This window comes from Pinus tabuliformis, chromosome 7, assembly GCF_031772625.1.
Source record: "Pinus tabuliformis cultivar Carrire ecotype Pingquan chromosome 7, CPIR1, whole genome shotgun sequence".
NCBI classification, from domain to species: Eukaryota; Viridiplantae; Streptophyta; class Pinopsida; order Pinales; family Pinaceae; genus Pinus; species Pinus tabuliformis.
The window spans coordinates 1,682,272,723-1,682,298,979 of record NC_142293.1 but is presented as its reverse complement, the minus strand read 5'-3'; the positions used below and the strand labels follow the sequence as shown (position 1 = coordinate 1,682,298,979).

The window sequence follows — 26,257 nt, the reverse complement described above, 5'->3', positions numbered from 1 at the left end:
AAAACTACCATGTCAATGTATATGTCATCATACCAAGTCATTAGTATGCTTAATAAATTAAATCAGTCATTGGCCATATGGGATGACATGTAATATGACATGTCAACATGGCATGTCATATTACATGTCATCATAAATGCACTAAAAATTTGGTAAGATTCATTTCATTGTCCACCATGTTATTTCAAATCTATGAATATTAGGTGAAAGAAAGATTTGGATTTGGATATCTAGTATCAAGGATTTGGAAATTTCAAATAATGATATATTAAGTTTGATCCAAATCCTAATATATATGATCTAAGTTATGAAAGTTTTTTTTAAGACATAATTTATCTTATCTAGATCCAAATACAAATAATATATCAACAATTCCTCTATATCTAGATTTAAGGAATTGAGAGCTCATAAAATTATATTAGCAATGTGTATACATGATCCAGATTCAAATTTCTTGCATCTGAATTTAATCAAAATCTTTAAAAACACCCATATGATCAACGCTTGGAACTCTTTGATTTGGATCTCGTTACCAAGAATTTTTCAATAATTTTTTTGGCACTTTTATGAAATAATAGGAAACAAATTAGATCAAATGATATGAAAAATAAATAAATTTCGAATGGAAATAATTGTCATCAAATTAATTGGAAACTATGCATATACAATCAAATAAAACAAAATAAAAGATAAAAACATTTACAAACTATATCAAATCAATAATAAATTATATTGTAGAGAAAACAAAGGGAAATCTATAGGAGGGTGTGGCCATATAGAGGAGTTGTCTCGTTTAGTTCTATCGTCTCTATTAGGAAGTTCGTTAACACTAGGAGCGAGACATGTGTTGGTTGGAAACACTTGAATGGACCATAGTGGTTGTATAATACAGGAAGTGCAAGAAGTTGAATGAACCATGTACATGAAGGGACATCGTAATGAACCAAAGTACAATGGTTGGGTACCCATGAAATCTAGTGGATGGTTGTTTCTCTATCTAGATGTCATTTTGCAATGTCTACATGATGGGGTTACAAAGTAAAAGCGCTGGTTTTGAATTGTGTGTAAGTAATTAGTATATGCTCCCCCATCTTAAGAATGTCTATTTATTTATCACATACATATAATTTTATACACAGTGGTGATATCAATATACATTCTTTAAAAAACATAATCTAAACACAAACCAAAGTCTATATTTCATAATGCTGATATAGTCTAATGTTTGTTATATGATATCTATGAATTCCCAACTAAATCTCTATTTTCCCATCTTAACAAAGAATATTTCTTTATCACAATATCTATTTCTTTGGCACAATACATATACTTTTATACAACATTTATATCACTTGCATATTTTGTAAACTAAACACAAATCAAAATCTATATTCCGTAATGCTCATATACTCCAATATTTGTTGTAGGATATCTATAAATTTCCAACCTATATTCAAATTATCCATCCTCCCTACTTGTATTTTAAAGTTAAACACCATTAAAAAAATTTATAATATATTCATATTATTTAAAAAAAATATACATTATAACCAAGTGCAAATTTCCGGCTCGTGCAAGTCAAGAGCAATCTATACATTAATAAACAAATAAATCCTATGATTACACATTCCTAAATGCTCATATATAACATCATGGAACAAAAATCCTATGATCACACATTCCCTGTATGCTCACATATATAACACGATGGCACAGGATCTTCCGAGACTCTCATACACCATGTTCTTCTATGCCAATATCACTGCTATTTAAAAATAGAAGAATTTTCAATCTGCATATGGGATCTAAGATGTAAAAACAAGTCTTCAATCTGATTATAGGATTCAACAGGATGAAATGAAACAAAACAATTCTGGAGCCCAGAAGTACCAAAATTCATATATATTTCCATCGACTCAGATTTGCATATAGAATACAGACTTAGTAAAAGATATTACTAGCATAACTTTTGAACTTAAGTCCGTGATTCCATGCTGATGCTGTGGATCTTAGCCAGGACTCCCACAAGAGGATCATTGATATAAGTTGTGGGCTCAAGCTTGCACGAATCGGCCCTGTTATGTCGATTATTCCATGATGTTGTTGTGGAGCTTAGCCAGGACTCCCACGAGAGGAGCATTGATATACGTCGTGGGCTCAAGCTTGGTGGAATCAGCCCTGCTATCCTCAAACCCGTCATAGCGATCAGGCCCTCCCACAACTGCACCTGTTAATTCATTTGGGTTTGGTGCTTCTCTGTTGAACCACAAAGTGAAACCTTCGGTACATGATATCTTTCTGGAATCCTCGTATATCGAAACTATGGAGGACCCTCTGTGGTGAGCTTGCTGTGGATATTTGTCACCAAAACCCACCATGAAAGACATACCAGCAGGATTCTTTCCCAAAATGTAATCCACCTGCAATTTACATATACAAAGTGGATTTGTTAGCTACTACTTTGCTTGCTTTTTCAAATTAAATGATAATGAAAAAACAAAAAATCAAATTTATTTAACTCTGAATCTCTTATACTCTGAGAAAGCTGGAATGGGAAGAATATACAATGTGCTCAAGTCTTCTCCTCAAACAAACTTCCAGCTGTTTCAATCAACGTTGATGAGATATAGCTGCCAGGTTTATTAATTTTTCTGAAGATTTGGTCAGTCGAGGGTCAAGTTGAGTCAGTTGAGGGTCAAGTGGTCAGTCTTAAACTTTTTCTAAATTGAACATTTGGTGATTCATATGTTTATGTGAATATGGACTTACACTAGACAGGTGGATTTGAACTCCTGCACATTTGAGATCCCAATTGAACTCATACTCATTGGAAGTACAAAAATTTTGGTGGAGTATGTATTTGGTATAATATGGCAATCCAGTTGCTCTATATAGCCACACCGCTGCCCATGCAAGCTCGTCCTGTAAGTTAGTTAGTAGAGGAATAATAAGAAGACTTCAAGAAGTTACTCACTCTGTAGTTTAAATAAATAATAGTGTGAAGTAAAAAAGGAAGTAAAATTAATAATGTTAAGGAAAGATACATCATAGCCCGAGACAGAGCAATAGAAAGGGCATTCTCCATGATATGTTCCCCGGTACTGGTCAGCGAAACGAAAGAGCTGTACTAAATGACATATTCAATTACATGAGTATCATAAAAAGTTGGAGAATAAAATTCATTAAATTAATTCTCAATTTTGAATCTAACACATGAACGAAAGAGCTGCACTAAATTAATATTCAAAAATGTTGGAGAAGACAATTCATTAAATTAATTTTCAATTTTGAATCTAAGACATGAATTTCATAGACATGTTAAAAATGGGCATTTTTGAAAGATTTTTGGAATATTTTGGAATCATATAAAAAACGTAGGCAACCTCAAATAAGTAATCTCACCCGTCCGTATTTGTCTGATCCCAAAATATTCCAAAAATGGAGACATTAAATTAAATTTAAAATAAAAGTTATAAAAAAACATTCATCCACAAACAAATATGACCTATCATAAGTTGCTAAAGTTATGTAAATTGTAAATTCTAAGAATAGAATAGAATAAAACAGTGAAAAGAAATTGTTTCCTATCATATGTTTGTTTTAATTACTAAAGTTATCTGGACTGTAAATTCTAAAAATAGTATATAATAGTGAAAAGAAATTAAACCATTGACCTTTTTCCTAACAGTACAGTAGGATTCTAAAATATCTCAATATCTCTCAAATCTGCAATCGCTGTTCTAAACCAATAATACAGTATAAGTGATTTTAGAATACGCATAATCTTATACCAAAGTAGCTCTCTCAAATGCTGCAATCGCTGTTCTAACCAATATACAGTATAAGTGCATTTTAGCATACGTATAATCTTTATACCAAAGTAGCTTCTTTGGAGTAGGAGAATGGAATAAGTTTTGTCAATGGCTGCAAACGACGGAGGAAGCGGCCAATGCTGCAGCAGTCTTCTGCTGCAAGAGCCTGCTGCAATTTCTGTCCCGTGACTGGATGTATCTGGATGTATCTATTCTGTACCAAGTCCTTGGAGTGTCCATCCTCTCTGGGTTCTCCCCACAGATATGGTCTGCAGTTGGATCTCCCACCTAAAAACAAAACCATAACTAAATTCATAATTGCCCATTTGTTGGATCAATAGTAAATTTTGTGTTGATCATCATGAGTAAATTTAGTTGGGATGGCAATTTAATTCACCTGAACCCACAGACTGGATTCAATCGTTTTCGCCAAAATAGATACCCTCGTTATTTTCGCATTGATAAGATAAGCGTCGTTATTTTGCCGTTTTGGGTATGATTAACAACACTTCTAAAACATTCAGGAGACAACGTTTCTAAAACAATCCGGAACAGATGGCAATACCAAAATGATAAAATATTGTTATTACATTTTGGATTTGTCCGTCTGAATCTCCTCTCCAGCTTATCCTGTTGCTACTGCTGGACAGTTTTCCTGAACGTTGAGCCTCCAGAAACAGAATAGATTTATGCAGAGCATCTTTGTAGTCAAACTCACCCAACACAAACTGATGATGAGCAGACAGCACAGTAGCAAGAATTATACACACAAACCTTTCCACGGTAACCCTGTAACCCATTTCTGCTGCAATTGATCAGTAAATGGGTACAAAAATAAATATCTGCAAAAGTTGATGCGTATATATATTTGTAGTCTCACGCAACCAACGTGTAATGAAGAATAGAAACATAAAGGGGATTCGGTCTCTTTGTTTGCATGCATGTTTGATGTGGGTATTGTAGAGGTTTTGCAGGACAAAGAAGTCTTGCATGCAGGTTTGATGCGGTGCTTATTTTGAAGGGTAGAGAAGTCTTGTGGGTGTCAGTTGGACATGAAACGACGGAAATTCCAGGAAAATATTAACTGAATGGTAAGTCAGTGTATAAGGTTGCCTCATCACCATTTCCTCACAGTACTATTAACGAGTAAATGTTAAAGTTTCAAGAAACACAAGGAAGATAACGAAGTTAGTTTTTCTACACAGACTAGAATATTTATTGAATATTTAATTTTTCCACACAAACGGAATATAAACTAACTACCGTTGCCTATTAGATCGGCACTGTGAGCGTTTCTATTAATATACGAAATATTAACTATTTCAAAACCCGTAAAATTAAAGAACAAATTTAAATGTATGTAATTAAAGTTATAATTTCGTAAATTAAAAAGATAACAAATTTAATTTTAAAATTTTAATGGATTTATTTTTAAAATTTAGAGTTCTAATATACATTCTATCAGTCTTATAAAGTTATAGAGAAGAGGTCTAAAGTTTAATTTCAAAACCGGAAGCTTTTATTTACATTCTACTAGTTTTTGCAAATGTGACAGAAAATGCAGATACCATGTAATATCTCATTCCATATTTTGTATAATGTTTTTTTTACAAATTTTTATTTAGTAAATTTTATAATTAAATCATTTTTAGGTTTGTATTTTAAGTAAAGTAATAAGTTGGAAGATATTTAACAAACACGGGTGGGATTGCTGCAAATGGATTCCAAACACCAAAACTCTTAAAACTCTTGGCATATTCATATAATTGTAAAAACAAGATGAATAACATAAAGTTTAATAACATATTATAGAAATAATTTCACTCAAAAAGAAGTTAGTAAAGCTTAACATTTGAATTTGAGTTGTAATTGTTTAATAATTAAAAGAAGAGAATATAACAAGTTATTATAGGTTTACAGAGATGTATTTTTTTAGACATGCCATAATCTGATATGATACAAGGATTATAAACGAGTAATTGCACCACATGTTGCAAACGAAACTCAGTAAAGGAAAGAGTAGTAGAGAAAAAATAAGTAAAATTTTTCCACAATACCAGTTTTCTCACCACATACAATTCTTTATTAAAGAATGGTGTCGAGAGCTCAATTGCTCCATGAGTTTATGAGGCATATACCAAAACAAACTATATTGTGTTAGGGTTCAAGAGAAATAAATATAACAATTAAGAAATACACATTCAAACCATGTACACCATGATTATGTGGAAAACCCCAATTGGGGGAAAACCAACCAACAATAGATCTATTATTGTCCTTAGCTAAAACACAGCCAAGCCGGCCAACAACCTGAGCTTTCATCGCTCAACCATGGCTGCCTACAATGGAGAATACACAAGTCTTTTAAGGGCTTGAACTACATGTAATACCATGAGCTCAATACCATGAGTCACCAATACTAGGTGCCCAAAACCAATACTGTTAACCCTAACGGTTGACATAACCTCAACTCCACCATAGGGTCAAGTTTATCTAACAATCCCCCTTTAAACTTGACTTTGGGTTTTCCTTGGCCAAATCTAGCCAAATCTGCCAAGTGAGCCAGCCACCACTCACCTCCAGGCCCTACCCAGTCAATGTTAGGGTATTTGATAATCTCACAAGCTTTCCTAGTTCAACATGCTTCATCATACCACCACATGCATCTCCATATCACCCAAGTGGACATTCAGACTTTACCAGTGATTTACTCGGTTATGCATTCCTTACCAGGTCTTACAGTCGTATACCCATTTACATGAAAATTTCCATTTTATTTTTATTTTGTTGCTATCTTGACCCACACACAACTTGAATTGCTGCAAGTTTAACCATGCATTTCACCCTGTAAGACTCCTATCCCACTATTTAACCCTTCTCTTGTAACTGAATTTTTATTTAAAATTTCTGTTACTATTTTAGAATAGAATTTTTTCTTTAACCATAAAAGCCTTTCAACAAATTTCTCTGGAAAAAAAAAGAATTACCTGACATTCTTGATTTTATGAAAACAATGCTCTGTTCTTTTGTTTTGATCTCTCGGCTTCAGTAGATCAGGCAGGTTTTCGACTCAGACAGGCTTTCTGGTAATCCTCTACGTCCTCCTTTCTCTTCGATAGTAGCATCGTGGTCAACGATGGAGGGGTTTCACCCTCAGGGGCAACACTTCACACGCAGGGCAGCATTCTCCAATGCGCCTTTGGTGGGTACGCAGTAGTGGTGCCCTCCTTGACGCAGATGTCAAGGCTCCTCGATGCATGCAAAGATTCCTCTCTCCACGCCGGTGCCTCCTCGCTCCACTCCAATTCTGGATGCAGAGTATGTAGGTTCCTGCGTCCTCCTTTCTCTTTACATAGGCCGGTGCCTCCTCTTCACGCCGTGCAGAAGGTTTTTCTCCAGCCTCCACTCTTCACGATTTACAAACCAAACCGGACCTCAGAGTATACACGCAGGTGGCACGCGGCTCTGGTCTTCACGGGACTGCAGAGAATACACGCAGCAGATAGCACGCGGCTTTGGTCTTCATGCACTGAGACTAACTCAACTTAATCTGATTTACAATTTCAAAATTTAATTTAAATTTCCAAAAAATATTCCCAGGGCTTGGCAAAGGCTCGAGACTTCATTTTCTTCATGCTCCTCATCAAACCATCACTCAACGGACATTGTTGTTTTGTGCAATGAGCTATTGCTTCAACCAGCACCACCACTTTGTCGATGGGAACATTTCGAACAGCTATCCAAGGCCCTTGCCAACATACCATTTGTTAGGGTTCAAGAGAAATAAATATAACAATCAAGAAATACACATTCAAACCATGTACACCATGATTATCTGGAAAACCCCAATTGGGGGAAAAACCAACCAACAATAGATCTATTATTGTCCTTGCTAAAACATAGCCAAGTCGGCCAACAACCTGAGCTTTCACCACTCAACCATGGCTGCCTACAATGGAGAATACACAAGCCTTTTAAGGGATTCAACTACATGTAATACCATGAGTCACCAATACTAGGTGCCCAAAACCACAACTGTTAACCATAAATGTTGACATAACCTCAACTCCACCATAGGGTCAAGTTTATCTAACATATTGAAATGTGAGACAGCTCAGAGATCCAAGCTTTACCCAACCATAAACTCATCTTCCATCAACATGTGCATTAGGAATTGGTGCCACTTATTCATATAGATGAGCCACAATTGACCCATCACTTGACCCACCACTGATCATTCTTTTTCCTTGGACCTTTCCATCTCCCTAACAATCAATATAGTTGATCAATTCATCTGATAGTAAACTACGGAAATGATTACTAGAGGACCAACACGGATGTACACAAAATCCAAACTTCGGCCAGGAGAGAGAGACTTCATCCATTTAGGAAATAAATACAAGTTGTTGGCATTTGGTTTGGAGAGACCCCATACAAGACCATACAAATTCTAGAAAGAGAGTTGGAGAGATGTAATTGTCTTGTGGGGATATTTATTAGTGATGTACATAGCATATCTATAATGTTTTTCTTTCTATTATTCCAAGAACTTGTCTGCCTCTTCCAAATGGCCAAAATATTATTCTCTACAAAATGTGAGAAATAAATCATAATCAATATTGTCTTTTGTTGTTTGGCCAAACTTGAGTTTGTTCATTCTATGTCACACTGAAAAATTGAAGTTTTAACAACATTGTGGTAGCCAAAATTTAATCTTGGGAAATCTTACCCTGTGGGGAAGTTGCTACTAGAGAGCTCTTTTTGGGTGTAGGAGAGGGCTTTGGCTTAGGCTTTCTCTTCTGAGTTAGATCATGAGTTGGATCAGGGGATCATGAACCTGATCCAGGCTTAGGAATAACAACTAGAATAAGAAGCCATTAGAACACCACCCCTACCTTGCATTCTATGTCACACACAACAAAATTACAGTTTTAATAGCATTGTTGGACTATTTTTATGATTTCTTTTTTTCTATTTCAGTTAACTCCTAATGATAAACCCTACTTATCAGTTTTGAAAAGTAAACCATTTATGGAAAAATGTATTGTCCATGGATTACATTATTCATACAGTAATTACACAAAATACAAATTCATGCTGAAGACAACTATCAATCAAATGAGGTGAAAACAATGAAGCCATATGGCTACATGTTTTTTGGCTAGTGAATCTCAAGAGATCCAATCATTCCAGAGAATACACAGTAGAAATTGTTTGATCACGCAGTTTAATCAAAACTAATCATGTTACAACACTAGTAAGAAAAATTTCACTTGGAGTGGCCATATGAAAATATCTATAATATGGTTTCAAAAGTTGAAATTGACTAGCCAAATGGACATCTCTAGAAAAAATTGAATATTTAAAAAAACTCTAAAAATGGGCTTCAAATATGAAGGTTATGTCATTAAAAAAAAGGAAATAATGATAACAAATAACCAAATGGTAAGTAGAAGTTCACGTGTATGGTTGTAGATGATGTGAAAATTTAATAATAAAAAAACCCTCAAAAAATTGAATATTTAAAAAAGCTCTAAAAATGGGCTTCAAATATGAAGGTTATGTCATTAAAAAGAAAGGCAATAATGATAACAAATAACCAAACGGTAAGTAGAAGTTCACGTGTATGGTTGTAGATGATGTGAAAATTTAATAATAAAAAAACCCTCACTAACTTTACCTATAAGCTCACTTATACAAAAAAATTACTTTATGAAGTCACCTAGTTTTATAAAACAAGTGATAAACACTTTTATAATGAAGTTACTTTATAAACTAGAGTTGCATGTAACTTAAAAAGAGATTTGAACTCAAGACTTCTTACTATATAAAGTAATTTTTAACCAAGTGAGATAGTGCAAACCACATACTAATGGATAGGATTGTTGGTGTTGGTGTTCTTGGATCTTTGCCTCAGAGTGCATGCTTACAAAAAAAAATACTTATCCAAAATCAAACAATTTTTTGTTAAAAACAAATAAAAAAATCTAATTCTCAACAACAATGGGGTTAAATATCAATTAACTTGCCTAAAAAATACAAGTTTTCCCTTTTTTATTTTTATTTTTTGAGATCACATAGAGCACTACAAAGAGAATATGTAGTTAAGAAAAATATTTTCAACACTGCTTCTAATTTGCCAAGATTTTATAGAGTGGGGGGAAACGGGAAAATGTAAATTATAAAGAGTATCAAACTAAAAATATGTAAATTATAAAGAGTATCAAACTAAGAATATAAACAGAAAAATGGAAAACGAACTCTATAATTATTATTTTAAAGTGTAATTAAATTGTATATCTCATGACATAATGAAAAAAATTGTATCTTGGGAAACTAGACACCTTTCTTTATGAAAGGAAAGGTGTTATTAAATAAAACCAATTCTCTAGACATAATGGAATAAATTGTTTAGGAAAAAAATGTATGGAAATAATTAATATTAGAAATGGCAACACAAGCTCAAGATATCGATCAACAAAAAGAGTAGCTATTTGAACATGCTATGATACATGTTCAGGATGATAATTCATTCCATATAAGACAAACACCTTCAATAACTACTCACACAACTAGATCAAATATCATAGCTCTTGTATTTTTATGTGGTTGAAACCCTCAAAGAGGGAAATACTCCACATCCCCAGTCAATGTGGCCACTAGAGGAAATTTAAGTGATGATAAAGGAAAGAACTTTACATAAGATATTTCTCATGAAATCATTATTAACAGTGACCCCCCATGCTCTTTAAATCGACATTATGGACCGATTGGGTGTTAAGTCATGGATCAATAGTCATTAATATCGAGGAGAATGTAAACCATTAGATTACTTTATGTCTAGAATACATCATGACCATCAAATTATGATGCAATTAATTCATACTAAAGAAACATGATTCTACCTAATAGACACATTAGACCAAGTTGAGCACAACTAACTCCTAAGTGTCTAAATATCCTAACATAAATTTCTAATTAGAACCTTTAACTTAATAACAAGGTGAACTTGTGAAGTTCACCTGAAACATTTTCATGTTCCAATAAGTGTCAAAATCCTATAAAAGTAGTGTGTTATGTATTTTGGTTACACGTTGTCGATTTGGTTACTATGATATTGCAGATAATTTAGGCCCGAAATGCCCCTCTATTATCTGACTTGCTAATTCACATTCATGATACCATTTAGAGGAAATTTATGGTATGATCAATAGGAAGAAATCAATAAATATTGGATATTTGACTAAAATTTACCACTAAATAACAACTTCCAAATAGATTTAAATAGCTACGAACCTTATTTAAGGCATCCTAAGTAACGATGGACCCATATTAAGGGTTTGTGCCCTCAAATGGTTTAGTGAACTTAGGAAATGCACCAAAAAAATGACCGAATGGAAAAAAATGAGGCAAACTAGCAACCAAGGGTATGATACCAATGGGGTAACAAGGAATCAAAGAACTCACCATAATGTTAAACATCCCAATGGTGTCCCATGTCTATACCAGGGCGAAAATAGCTCTTGGAAGGTGATGTATAATCTGAGAGCTACCATATAATCATAAGGTGGGTCAAGCATGGGTGAATAGTTCCAGGAACCTTCAAGGGTATAATCATATGTGAGTACCAAAGTTCAAATTCCATACTATACACGATTATTTTTGGTGAGTGAATTTAATGGAAGTCACTAAACACCCAAGTTAATTTTCTTCCCTTTGATAGAGTATAAATGATGTACACATGATATTACATGAAGCATCTCTTTCTTAACCTAAGAAATGGAGAACAAAAACTTGGATTATGGGTATTTGTTATACCAACATAATTTTAGGTTTACCCAATCTCATATCATATCTTACTGCTTTCTTTAGTTTAAATTATATGCTAGGTGGGTATTATTAGGCCCACTTTGTTTTCCATTGGCACTCAAACATATCTCATTTTAATATACAATATCAATTTTTGTTTCTATGTTTCATTAAAATAAAGCATATCATAAGAAACACATCATAAAAATGAGCTAACTAAATTTAGTAATGAATAACACAGAAATACAATATTAATTAGATTTTTGCATTAATATAGTACAACAACTAAACTATTTGCGAGCTTGGATATGTAAGAAACACAAATAAATGGGTAAAACATGTTTATATCCAATTGTGATTGAAACTGATAAAAATAATATTGAATTATATAATTTAATATATTATAAATACATAGTTTTAAATATGAATATGCAATCTTGGGGTTAATTAGTCACCCACAAAGGGTCCAAAGGGAATCTATCCCAAGTGCATGTTATGGATCAACACTATCTATTTTGAATCTTTGATGATGAAGGCATAATGAATTGAATGGAATTGTTTAGCTCTAATATTGTATGCCGAGTTGAATTAAAATTGAATTTTGGCATGAGAAGATAGAAGCTATAAATTAACTAAAGTCTACGAGATGAAACTATTTATATAGAAACATTGGCACACATAATTGAAATTAATAGCATACTCATGATACAAAAACTAATTTGAAAAGAATAAATGCATGTGTAATTTCCCTCAAAATGTTTTTCTATAAAGATATATTTGCTACACAAAAAATCCAGTTGAATCTAAAATGAATTAATTGGCATGGCAAAGCCAGAAAGAGTCTTCTACATTCAACAGGACTTATAAAAATGACCATCATGAGGTTTTTTATATTCATATTCTAAACTTATTTCTAAGTACATATAATGGATTTTGATGTCTTAAGGGATGATACTCTACTTTGAATAAATGCAAGTGGAATTTGTGATCTAAGATGGTGGTACAACTACATGGACTCAATAGGAGTTTCTAATGCTTCCTTCTAAATTTCTACCTCTAAAACATTTTGTTTTTATAGATAAAGTTTAGATGTAAAGGTTGTGTGAAGTAATAAATTCGATATAGCATTTGTTCTTTGTTGGGAATGATTGAGTGTAGTTTCCTATGATTCATAGAAGAGATCAAAATTTGTTCCCACAGATCAATTATATTTACTAGAATTGAAAACAACTAATGTTCATGTCCAAGCCCCAAGAGTTAGCTCAAATATTTGAGTCCCTGTTTTTAAGTACCTCCCCGATCGGGAGGTCACATGAGCAATTCTCATCGACACCCTTGGGGTTAGACCCTGCTAGTCTCGTCGACGGGCTTTAAAAGACTCCCTTCGGGGTTGATCTGCCCAAATTTTTCCGAGGGAAAAAAACTAATGTTCATGTCCAAGGCATTGATAATATGGCTATTCATTCCATCACAACCATGATAATATATTACTATTATTCAAAAGCACAATTAGTAAAGGGTTATGCACTCCATATTTTTCCAAGGGAAAAAAAGTAATGTTCATGTCCAAGGCATTGATAATATGGCTATTCATTCCATCACAACCATGATAATATATTATTATTATTCAAAAACACTATTAGTAAAGGATTATGCACTCCATATTTCATTTTCCCAGCAAGAGTAAACAGGTGCACTTTAAACGTGGTATAGGAGAGATGTATAATGTATTGTAATCCTTATAAATTCAATTGAAAAATAAAGTTCATAAAATTTGATTTTTTCATCATCCATAATAGTCATAAGGAAATAAACTCACATAAATCCATATAAATCTCAATCTTTTAATCACAAATAAATTGGTGTCGCAATTGACCTTTATTCCACTTAGTGATTAATAGATGTAACATAGATCTACATTAGTATTAATAACATACAATCATACACAATCACTTAATTTGTTTGAATATTTCTATAATATTTGTATTTTTTGTATATATATATATATATATATATATCTTAAAAATTCTACTCTCTATAAAAAGTAGCTTGAATAACATGCAATAACTTTGAAATGTATACGCAAATTCATCTTAACTTTATTCAATAACTTTGAAATGTATATGTGAATTCATCTTAACTTTAGATTTATAGTTGATTATTTTATGATAACATCATCTTAAACAATATCCTTATGGTTCAAATTAGCATGTTAATTGTTAGAAAAAAAATTCCCCCAACAACAAGCTAGAATCATTTAATGGCAAGTCCCCATTGGACTTGCTCTCATTTGGTATAGTTTCCACCTAAAATGTTGGAATAAATTTAATATCAATTAAATTAGAAAAATAACATTATAATTTATAAAATTTAACTATCTGTATATGTTAGAAATATTATGTCTAATTACCTATCCTAACTGGAAACATGTGCATTGAGATAAAACACAAGAAAAAAAATTAATTACAAAATTAAATTAAATAATTAATAAAATCAATAAAATATTGAGCACAAAAAATATATTAATATTTAAAAAACATATTTTTATTTAAAAAATCACATACATATTCTTGTATCCAATATGAAATATTAATTGAAAAATAAATTTATTGTGAAATATAAGAATATGGAAATCTTAAACCTTGATAGAAATACAAAATATATAACAACACATTGCCATAGAAGTCTTCTCCAAAGATATATGACGTTTCAATTTATCATTAAGAAATTTATCAGTAAGAGCTGATAAAATTATACAAGCCTCTCGAATCTAAATTTTCGATCTCCTTGTTTCTCAAAAGAACATCCTCTTAAATGGGATACTTAATAAAGTACATTTATTAAGAATTGATAAAATTATACAAACTTTGGAATCTAAATTTTCGTTCTCTTTGTTTCTGAAAAGAACTTCCTCTTAAATGACATAATTAATAAAGTACATTCAATTTTATCTTCTTTTTGTTACAACAAATTCCACTTTCGAAGTCTAATTTTAATATTTCTTATGAAAAATGTTTGATAAAAGCATACGATTGTTCCTTTCAAACAATGATGTCGATATAATTTTCCATTTTAAAAATTCTTATGGTTAGTAACACATTGTAATTTGTTATAAGGATATTTGTATTTGATTCAAGATTTTGAATATGTCATAGTGTTTATTTGTATGCAAGTAGGTTTTTTTCTCCTTATTTTTCTATTATTTATTTTATTCTCTTATTCTTTCTATTTTCTTTATCATTCAGATTATTTCGGTCTTGAAAAGATTTGCCAAATGTACAAAAGTAATAGCTAGTATGTTAATAGTTAAATAATTATATATTTACGCAAGTAATCATAAACAAATAATAGATTCCAATATTAATCCCATATTCATTGGGTGAAATGGTTACAAAGAGTTTATAAGTTATCCTTCACCTAACATAATTCATTTGCACAATATTATGCAATATGGGCTACAGTGTATTCTTTTAATCTCAATCATATACTAGACTAGTATACAAAAATTTGGGATCTGAAAATATGTAATGGATAGCAATACTATGGTAGATGACACGTCAGCAAAAGCATGCCAGTGTCTAGTAGATTCCATACATGATTATCTCTAATAATCCATTGGTTAGCCCACGAATAGCTGAGTAGTTTAATCTAACATGGAGAAGAACTTCACAAGTAACATGGACTAAACAAAACAATCTGAATGTGAGAAACAAAGTGGATACCTCGGTATCCATAAGACTTTTATAAGGCCTATAAAATTTAATCCATATATGTATTGTCAATATCCAAATACTTATATAAAATTCTTGATCCAGGTACTTGAAGTGGAAATGAATATTATGGAATTAGGAAGAATGAAGTGAGAAAATAAATGATCGGGATCCTTATACAAATAATACATATGAAAAAATTCAAAACAAATTCATAGTTCCATATAGTTAGATAGAAAATAAAATTTAGAATGCATAACACCACAATAAATTCCATTAAATCATTACTTATCCAGATACAATGAATTCATGAAATGTGAATACTTTTAACACCTATGTCAAAACTACCATGTCAATGTATATGTCATCATACCAAGTCATTAGTATGCTTAATAAATTAAATCAGTCATTGGCCATATGGGATGACATGTAATATGACATGTCAACATGGCATGTCATATTACATGTCATCATAAATGCACTAAAAATTTGGTAAGATTCATTTCATTGTCCACCATGTTATTTCAAATCTATGAAATATTAGGTGAAAGAAAGATTTGGATTTGGATATCTAGTATCAAGGATTTGGAAATTTCAAATAATGATATATTAAGTTTGATCCAAATCCTAATATATATGATCTAAGTTATGAAAGTTTTTTTTAAGACATAATTTATCTTATCTAGATCCAAATACAAATAATATATCAACAATTCCTCTATATCTAGATTTAAGGAATTGAGAGCTCATAAAATTATATTAGCAATGTGTATACATGATCCAGATTCAAATTTCTTGCATCTGAATTTAATCAAAATCTTTAAAAACACCCATATGATCAACGCTTGGAACTCTTTGATTTGGATCTCGTTACCAAGAATTTTTCAATAATTTTTTTGGCACTTTTATGAAATAATAGGAAACAAATTAGATCAAATGATATGAAAAATAAATAAATTTCGAATGGAAATAATTGTCATCAAATTAATTGGAAACTATGCATATACAATCAAATAAAACAAAATAAAAGATAAAAACATTTACAAACTATATCAAATCAATAATAAATTATATTGTAGAGAAAACAAAGGGAAATCTATAGGAGGGTGTGGCCATATAGAGGAGTTGTGTCGTTTAGTTCTATCGTCTCTATTAGGAAGTTCGTTAACACTAGGAGCGAGACATGTGTTGGTTGGAAACACTTGAATGGACCATAGTGGTTGTATAATACAGGAAGTGCAAGAAGTTGAATGAACCATGTACATGAAGGGACATCGTAATGAACCAAAGTACAATGGTTGGGTACCCATGAAATCTAGTGGATGGTTGTTTCTCTATCTAGATGTCATTTTTGCAATGTCTACATGATGGGGTTACAAAGTAAAAGCGCTGGTTTTGAATTGTGTGTAAGTAATTAGTATATGCTCCCCCATCTTAAGAATGTCTATTTATTTATCACATACATATAATTTTATACACAGTGGTGATATCAATATACATTCTTTAAAAAACATAATCTAAACACAAACCAAAGTCTATATTTCATAATGCTGATATAGTCTAATGTTTGTTATATGATATCTATGAATTCCCAACTAAATCTCTATTTTCCCATCTTAACAAAGAATATTTCTTTATCACAATATCTATTTCTTTGGCACAATACATATACTTTTATACAACATTTATATCACTTGCATATTTTGTAAACTAAACACAAATCAAAATCTATATTCCGTAATGCTCATATACTCCAATATTTGTTGTAGGATATCTATAAATTTCCAACCTATATTCAAATTATCCATCCTCCCTACTTGTATTTTAAGGTTAAACACCATTAAAAAAAATTATAATATATTCATATTATTTAAAAAAAATATACATTATAACCAAGTGCAAATTTCCGGCTCGTGCAAGTCAAGAGCAATCTATACATTAATAAACAAATAAATCCTATGATTACACATTCCTAAATGCTCATATATAACATCATGGAACAAAAATCCTATGATCACACATTCCCTGTATGCTCACATATATAACACGATGGCACAGGATCTTCGGAGACTCTCATACACCATGTTCTTCTATGCCAATATCACTGCTATTTAAAAATAGAAGAATTTTCAATCTGAATATGGGATCTAAGATGTAAAAACAAGTCTTCAATCTGATTATAGGATTCAACAGGATGAAATGAAACAAAACAATTCTGGAGCCCAGAAGTACCAAAATTCATATATATTTCCATCGACTCAGATTTGCATATAAAATACAGACTTAGTAAAAGATATTACTAGCATAACTTTTTGAACTTAAGTCCGTGATTCCATGCTGATGCTGTGGATCTTAGCCAGGACTCCCACAAGAGGATCATTGATATAAGTTGTGGGCTCAAGCTTGCACGAATCGGCCCTGTTATGTCGATTATTCCATGATGTTGTTGTGGAGCTTAGCCAGGACTCCCACGAGAGGAGCATTGATATACGTCGTGGGCTCAAGCTTGGTGGAATCAGCCCTGCTATCCTCAAACCCGTCATAGCGATCAGGCCCTCCCACAACTGCACCTGTTAATTCATTTGGGTTTGGTGCTTCTCTGTTGAACCACAAAGTGAAACCTTCGGTACATGATATCTTTCTGGAATCCTCGTATATCGAAACTATGGAGGACCCTCTGTGGTGAGCTTGCTGTGGATATTTGTCACCAAAACCCACCATGAAAGACATACCAGCAGGATTCTTTCCCAAAATGTAATCCACCTGCAATTTACATATACAAAGTGGATTTGTTAGCTACTACTTTGCTTGCTTTTTCAAATTATGATATGAAAAAACAAAAAATCAAATTTATTTAACTCTGAATCTCTTATACTCTGAGAAAGCTGGAATGGATATACAAGTGTGCTCAATTCTTCTCCTCATTAATTAAATATTTTGCAACACTTAAAAAATTATAATATGTATGTGTACTTGTTGTTTGGCAAATGCAATAAGAATGCTTGGTTCATATGTTTGATCGCCACATTGCAGGTATTGCTTATATCGTGACAGTAAGTCACTGTAAACTGATGCAAGGAATGATGTGCCAGTAGCATATTGTGTATTTGCACCATCTCTGACAAACAACAAACCTCCTGTACAAGTGAAACAGATACAAACACTGTTAATGAGCTTAATTTTGAAACTCAACAGATACAAACACTGTTGATGAGCTTAATTTTGAAACTCGGAGCATGACAGGGAGAAACTTCCATTTACCTGGTGTGATGGAATTTTTGAATTGAGGACTTTGTGGAAGAACTGAGCAGAGGAACACTTCTGCTTGGCCTCTGAAAACTTCCAGGTTGGTTTCTCCGGAGAGATATAGCTGCCAGGTTTATTAATTTTTATGAAGATGTGGTCAGTTGAGGGTCAAGTGGTCAGTCTTAAACTTTTTCTAAATTGAACATTTGGTGATTCATATGTTTATGTGAATATGGACTTACACTAGACAGGTGGATTTGAACTCCTGCACATTTGAGATCCCAATTGAACTCATACTCATTGGAAGTACAAAAATTTTGGTGGAGTATGTATTTGGTATAATATGGCAATCCAGTTGCTCTATATAGCCACACAGCTGCCCATGCAAGCTCGTCCTGTAAGTTAGTTAGTAGAGGAATAATAAGAAGACTTCAAGAAGTTACTCACTCTGTAGTTTAAATAAATAATAGTGTGAAGTAAAAAAGGAAGTAAAATTAATAATGTTAAGGAAAGATACATCATAGCCCGAGAGAGAGCAATAGAAAGGGCATTCTCCATGATATGTTCCCCGGTACTGGTCAGCGAAACGAAAGAGTTGTACTAAATGACATATTCAATTACATGAGTATCATAAAAAGTTGGAGAATAAATTTCATTAAATTAATTCTCAATTTTGAATCTAACACATGAACGAAAGAGCTGCACTAAATTAATATTCAATTATATGAGTATTTTAAAATGTTGGAGAAGACAATTCATTAAATTAATTTTCAATTTTGAATCTAAGACATGAATTTCATAGACATGCTAAAAATGGGCATTTTTGAAAGATTTTTGGAATATTTTGGAATCATAAAAAACGTAGGCAACCTCAAATAAGTAATCTCACCGCTATTTGCCTGATCCCAAAATATTCCAAAAATGGAGACCTTAAATTAAATTTAAAATAAAAGTTATAAAAAAACATTCATCCACAAACAAATATGACCTATCATAAGTTGCTAAAGTTATCTAAATTGTAAATTCTAAGAATAGAATAAAACAGTCAAAAGAAATTGTTTCCTATCATATGTTTGTTTTAATTACTAAAGTTATCTGGACTGTAAATTCTAAAAATAATATATAATAGTGAAAAGAAATTAAACCATTGACCTTTTTCCTAACAGTACAGTAGGATTCTAAAATATCTCAATATCTCTCAAATCTGCAATCGTTGTTCTAAACCAATAATACAGTATAAGTGATTTTAGAATACGTATAATCTTATACCAAAGTAGCTCTTTGGAGTAGGAGAATGGAATAAGGTTTGTCAATGGCTGCAAAGACGACGGAGGAAGCGGCCAATGCTGCAGCAGTCTCTGCTGCAATTTCTGTCCCGTGAGTGGATGTATCTATTCTGTACAAAGTCCTTGGAGTGTCCATCCTCTCTGGGTTCTCCCAACAGTTATGGTCTGCAGTTGGATCTCCCACCTAAAAACAAAACCATAACTAAATTCATAATTGCCATTTGTTGTGATGCATAGTAAATTTTGTTGTGATCCATGAGTAAATTTAGTTGGGATGGCAATTAATTCACCTGAACCCACAGCTGGTTTTCGGTGGCGCTTGCTTTGATGAAATAATCAGTTCCCCACTTAATGGCATCCCTAACGTTCTCCAACTCTCCCGCTGCTGCAAGTTCATCTCTGTACTGAAGGGTTCCCCATGCCAGCATGGTAACGGTGAAAGCCATCGGAAACCCATACTTCACATTATCCCCAGCGTCGTAGTAACCGCCCACCAAATCCACCTACATAAATACACAGTAAAAGCCATGTTGAACATCATTGTATCTTTCCAGACTTCTTGAAGATCTGGACCAAATAATCAATTCCTAATTTATATGGACAGAGAATGTTGATAGAAATCAAGTTGTTGCAAACTCATAACTCATAATACTGGAGTAAGAATTCACATTGTAGGTGGGTTGCGAGGGATCTTTATGTTAATAACTTAATTGTATATTCTCATAATATCCAGAAATCTGATAGTGCTGAGAAATCAATTCCGAGAGATCAATTGTTTGATCTAAATAAGTTGTGGGTGGAGTATCAATCATTTTCGCCAAAATAGATACCCTCGTTATTTTCGCATTGATAAGATCAGCGTCGTTATTTTGCCGTTTTGGGTATGATTAACAACACTTCTAAAACATTCAGGAGACAACGTTTCTAAAACAATCCGGAACAGATGGCAATACCAAAATGAGAAAATATTGTTATTACATTTTGGATTTGTCCATCTGTTAGACCAGAATCTCCTCTCCAGCTTATGCTGTTGCTACTGCTAGACAGTTTTCCTGAACGTTGAGCCTCCAGAAACAGAATAGATTTATGCAGAGCATCTTTGTAGTCAAACTCACCCAACACAAACTGATGAGCAAGAATTATACACACAAACCTTTCCACGGTAACCCTGTAACCCATTTCTGCTTCAATTGATCAGTAAATGGGTACAAAAATAAATATCTGCAAAAGTTGATGCGTATATATATTTGTAGTCTCACGCAACCAACGTGTAATGAAGAATAGAAACATAAAGGGGATTCAGTCTCTTTGTTTGCATGCATGTTTGATGTGGGTATTGTAGAGGTTTTGCAGGACAAAGAAGTCTTGCATGCAGGTTTGATGCGGTGCTTATTTTGTGTTGAAATATTATTTTCAACTGCGGGGCCTGTCCTTTGCCATACTCCTGTACTGATGAATCAACAGCCATACCTCTACATTGATGAAACTGCCATTAAACAGCCGCAGCTCCAGTCTTTTCCTGAATCAGTCATTACACAGCAATTTATTACGGAATGGTGGTCACTCACGGAATGATGGTAATTTATTGCTGTAGTTGGTAAATGTAGGTAGGATTTTTAATTTTATTTTATTTTAATTCACAGGTATAGTTTTTCTTTTACGACAAGAAAAAAGATGTGAAGTTCAGTTTTTGAAAAATCTAAAAAAAATGTAATGTAGACACAGCAGTGTGTGTAAGTTTTTTTGAGGAATAGAGACAGAGCTCTCTTAGTAATGCACAGCAGTGCAGAAGTTTTTTTATGTATGCAGCAGCATGAATATATGAATGTATTTTTATACACAGCAGTGTAAAATGTTTCAAAGAAAAAAAACAGAGTGTTATAGTAGCGTGTTACAGTAGCGTGTTACAGCAGCATTCTGAGCTGAAACAGAGTGTTACAGCAACATGTTTTGTAAATGCATAGGAGTGCAGTCATAGCGATGCAGAGTGCAGACACAGCAGTGAAAACAGCCTGTTGATTTTTTTTCAGAGGAGACAGAGTATTTTGTTTTCTGCAATATACAGCAGTGCAGACTCAGTAATGTATTTTCTGTTTACATCATGAAGTTTTTTTAAATCTTGAACTGTCTCTAAAGTAGCCTTGTTGATTCCCTCTGTCAAGATGAAGGCGTTTTTTTTAATCACAATCTTTTATGAAATTCCTGTAACAGTTAGTTTCCTTTTAATAAACGCAAGTTAATCTCTTCCTTTTGCTGTTACACCGTAACCAAAAAAAATACTTGACGTCAAACATTTACGTTGCTGCAACACCACGAGCAGCGTTGCTGAAACACCAGTTACAGCAATTGAAAAAAAACTGTGTTGCTGAAACACAAGTTACAGCAACTGAAAAAAACTGTGTTGCTGAAACACCAGTTACAACAACTGAAAAAAAACTGTGTTGCTGAAACACCATTTCCATCAAGCGATTTTCTGGGTTTTCTGTGTTAAAACAGAGTATAAAAACAGAGCATTTTTTTGTCTGTCTATTATGGAATTTTTATAAATTTCCAACATGGTATCAGAGCTAGTCCAGGCTCTTTGAAGTGTCAAAGAAGCTAAAGGAAGGGTTTATTGCTGTAGCAACTTCACCAGCATAGTGAAGACAGTCAGTGAATTTTTTTACACAGTCAAGTATTGAAAGAATGGCTAGCACAAGCACTGGTATGGGTATGTTTAACACCCAGGTCCCACAGTTTAATGGGAAGAACTATGACTACTGGTCAATAACTATGAGAGCCCTGTTTGCCTCTCAAGATTTATGGGAAATAGTTGAATCTGGGTTTGAAGAAGTAGCAGATGAAAATGAGTTAAATGCATTAACTCAGGGAGAGAGAGATCAGCTGAAGAGCAATAGGAAGAAGGATGCAAAGGCCACTTTATTGTTGCATCTAGCAGTAGACCAGAGTATATTTCCAAGGATAGCAGCAGCTAAAACATCAAATGAAGCATGGCAAACCCTCAAGACAGCCTATCAAGGAATGGAGAGAGTGAAGACAGCAAAACTACAATTGCTGAGAAAGGATTTTGAGAACTTGAAAATGAAGGAGTCAGACAATATTGAATCATTATTCACTCATGTGATTGGTGTAATCACACAAATGAGAACTCATGGAGAAACCATTGAAGATAGAAGAATAGTGGAGAAAATATTGAGGGTCTTACCCTCAAGGTTCGATGCCATAGTCACCACCATTGAAGAGACAAAGGATCTCTCAAACTATTCAGTTGATGAGCTACATGCATCACTGATAACTCATGAGCAAAGGTTGAGTAGGAATGAAAACTCATCCCTTGAGCAAGCCTTCAAGACCCAGATGTCCTTTGGAAGAGGAAGAGGTCAAGGAAGAGGAAACCGAAGAGGAAGAGGCAGAAGCCAGAACAGAGGTGGAAGGAACAGCCCATCAAATGCACAAGGAAGAGGCAGCAATCCAAATCAGAACCAAGGTCAAGGCAGCAGCCAACAAAGAGAACAGTATCATGCTCAAGGACAAAGGTATGATAAATCTAATGTTCAATGCTATTATTGCAAAAAGTATGGACATTATGCTAGTGATTGTAGAAAGAAACAGCATGATATGAATAGCAGACAAAATGCAAATGTTACAAGAGAAAACAGCAGTCAAGAAAATGTCCTGTTGGCTTGTAACATGGCTGAAACACATAGTGAGGACATATGGTTTTTAGACTCAGGTTGCAGCAACCATATGACAGGGAATATAGCCCTCTTTTCAGCCTTAAATCAGAATTTGAAATCAGAGGTCACACTAGGAACTGATAGTAAAGTGTCTGTTATGGGAAAATGGGAGGTAAAAATATTTACAAAGCAAGGAGAAAGGAAAACCATAGCATATGTCTACTATGTCCCCGGAATGAGATGCAACCTATTGAGTGTTGGACAGCTTATCCAAAGGGGTTACAATGTTTACTTCGTAAATGATGTGTGCACCATCATGGACATACCACCCAGCAAAAGATGCACTGCTGAAGTGAAGATGACAAGGAATAGGATGTTCCCTCTCCGGATCAGGGCAGACTTGAAGAACAAGAAGGAAATGGCAGCAGTCACCCAAGAGGCCTTCCAAAGCGTGCCAAAGGATGAGAACTGGTTATGGAACTTGAGATTTGGGCATCTAAATTTTGGAGGTCTAAACTTATTGAGCAGAAAAGGAATGGTAAAGGGATTACCATTGATAGAGAAGCCGGACAGCCTTTGTGAAGGTTGTATATTGGGCAAACAACATAGAGAGAGTTTTCCATCAGGGAAGAGCATAAGGGCAAAGACACCCTTAGAGATTATCCACTCAGATTTGTGTGGACCAATGCAAGCTCCATCATTAGCTGGCAACCTATATTTCTTGACGTTCATTGATGATTTTACAAGAAAGAATTGGATATATTTCCTCAAGAACAAAAGTGAAGTCTTTGAGAAATTCCAAAATTTCAAAGCACTTGTGGAGAACCAAAGCGGGCTGCACATAAAAGTATTGAGAACCGATAGAGGAGGTGAGTATATCTCAAATGAATTCCTAAAATCTTGTAGAGAAAATGGAATACATAAACAGTTCACAACTCAGTACACTCCGCAGCAAAATGGAGTTGCTGAAAGGAAAAACAGAACCATCATGGAGATGGCAAGGAGCATGTTCAAGGCAATGCATTTTCCAAATGAGTATTGGGTTGAAGCTGTACATTGTGCAGTTTATATATTGAACAGGTGTCCTACAAAAGCAGTCTTGAACAAAGTGCCAGAAGAGGCATGGAGTGGGAGAAAGTAAGGAGTCACCCACATGAGAGTTTTTGGGTGTGTGGCCTATGCACACATACCAGATCAGCTAAGGAGGAAGTTGGACAGCAAAGGGGAGAAATGCATCTTCATTGGATACAGTGATGAATCCAAAGCCTACAGGTTGTACATTCCATCTATCAAGAAGTTTTTTGTGAGTAGGGATATTCAATTCATTGAAGAGGAAGCTTGGGATGGAAGCATAGAGAAAACAGTGAACATTAAAAACTGTTTGTCTCATGATGAAGATGAAGAGGAGGTGGCTGAAATGAATCCTCAAACAGCAGCACCAACACAAGGACAGCAAGGAACACCATTGAGGATCAATGAGAGTGCTTCTCCAAGCACACCACAAGGAGGAAATTCAAGTGCATCTTCAAGCACTTGCACACCAAGTGAAAGAGGTAAGAAGTTTAGAAATCTAAGTGAAATTTATGAAGAAGGAATGAATTCCTTATTTGCCTTGTTTTTTCATGTTGATGATCCTATTCATTTTGAAGAAGCTATTAAAGATAGAAAATGGATAGAAGCTATGAATGAGGAAATTAATGCCATAGAGAGAAACAAAACATGGGATTTGGTTGAGCTACCAAAAGGCAAAGAAGTCATTGGTGTGAAATGGGTCTATAAGACCAAGAGCAATGCTGAAGGCAAGATAGAAAGGCACAAGGCAAGGCTGGTTGTCAAGGGGTACAAACAGCAGTATGGGAGAGATTATGAGGAGACTTTCGCACCGGTTGCAAGAATGGAAACCGTGAGAGCAGTGCTGTCCATAGCAGCACAAAACAAATGGAAAGTCTACCAAATGGATGTGAAATCAACATTCCTAAATGGAGTGTTAATGGAAGAGGTCTATGTGGAACAACCTCTCGGATATGAGAAGAAAGGTGAAGAGCACAAAGTGTGCAAATTGAAGAAAGCTCTTTATGGGCTGAAGCAAGCGCCAAGAGCATGGTACAGTAGGATAGATTCATATCTATTGGATAATGAATTTGACAACTGTGAAGGAGATCCCACAGTCTACATCAAGGAAAAGGATGGTAAAATTTTAATTGTTGTCTTGTATGTAGATGATGTTATTTTCACAGGAAATGATATTTATCTTATTGAGAATTTTAAATCAGTCATGAAGGATGAATTTGAAATGACTGACATGGGTTTGTTGAGATACTTCTTAGGCATAGAAGTAGATCAAAATGAAAAAGGAATTTTTATATCTCAAGCAAGATATGTAAATCAAGTTTTGGGCATATTTAAGATGGAAGAATGCAAGGCAGCGATCACTCCCACAGTAATGGGATTAAAGCTCAGCAGAGAGGACAGCAGCAAGGATTTTGATCCTAGCTTGTATAAAAGCATTGTGGGCAGCCTTATGTATTTAACAGCAACTAGGCCTGATTTAATGTATGCTGTTAGTTTAATTTCCAGATTCATCGAGAGGCCAAAGGAAGCACATTGGCAGGCAGCAAAAAGAATTCTGAGGTATGTCAAAGGTACTAAAAGGTTTGGAATTTTATATACTACTTCAGAATGTTCAAATTTGGTTGGGTACACAGATAGTGATTGGG

At 33.8% G+C, this 26,257-nt stretch overlaps 2 protein-coding genes across 2 annotated transcripts; both read right to left on the bottom strand.

Moving 5' to 3' along the window:
* Positions 1-2,087: 2,087 nt before the first annotated feature.
* On the bottom strand, positions 2,088-4,612 carry LOC149254948 (endoglucanase-like). The gene is made up of 5 exons (XM_089454885.1): positions 4,403-4,612; positions 3,933-4,100; positions 3,045-3,122; positions 2,770-2,922; positions 2,088-2,420 (listed from the first exon to the last, which is right to left on the bottom strand). The coding sequence occupies exons 1-5, from the start codon at positions 4,610-4,612 to the stop codon at positions 2,088-2,090; spliced, it is 942 nt and encodes a 313-aa protein (XP_089311011.1).
* Positions 4,613-17,761: 13,149 nt separating this feature from the next.
* On the bottom strand, positions 17,762-21,042 carry LOC149254947 (endoglucanase 16-like). The gene is made up of 8 exons (XM_089454884.1): positions 20,842-21,042; positions 20,154-20,366; positions 19,848-20,047; positions 19,095-19,173; positions 18,820-18,972; positions 18,593-18,701; positions 18,305-18,468; positions 17,762-18,094 (listed from the first exon to the last, which is right to left on the bottom strand). Exons 1-8 carry the CDS (start codon positions 21,040-21,042, stop codon positions 17,762-17,764), a joined length of 1,452 nt encoding a protein of 483 aa, XP_089311010.1.
* Between the last annotated feature and the right edge of the window lie 5,215 nt (positions 21,043-26,257).

What these genes read in the sequence shown, in the direction of transcription:
- LOC149254947 (XM_089454884.1), bottom strand. Translation starts at nt 21,042, where the DNA reads ATGGGTTACAGGGTTACCGTGGAAAGGTTTGTGTGTATAATTCTTGCT. An exon ending in AAAACCAGCTGTGGGTTCAG is followed by an intron (nt 20,048 to 20,153) that starts GTGAATTAATTG and finishes TTTTGTTTTTAG; the next exon opens with GTGGGAGATCCAACTGCAGA. An exon ending in GCTCTCTCTCGGGCTATGAT is followed by an intron (nt 18,973 to 19,094) that starts GTATCTTTCCTT and finishes ACTAACTTACAG; the next exon opens with GACGAGCTTGCATGGGCAGC.
- LOC149254948 (XM_089454885.1), bottom strand. Translation starts at nt 4,612, where the DNA reads ATGGGTTACAGGGTTACCGTGGAAAGGTTTGTGTGTATAATTCTTGCT. An exon ending in CATTGGCCGCTTCCTCCGTC is followed by an intron (nt 3,123 to 3,932) that starts GTTTGCAGCCAT and finishes CATTTAGTACAG; the next exon opens with CTCTTTCGTTTCGCTGACCA. An exon ending in TTCAAATCCACCTGTCTAGT is followed by an intron (nt 2,421 to 2,769) that starts GTAAGTCCATAT and finishes TGTAAATTGCAG; the next exon opens with GTGGATTACATTTTGGGAAA.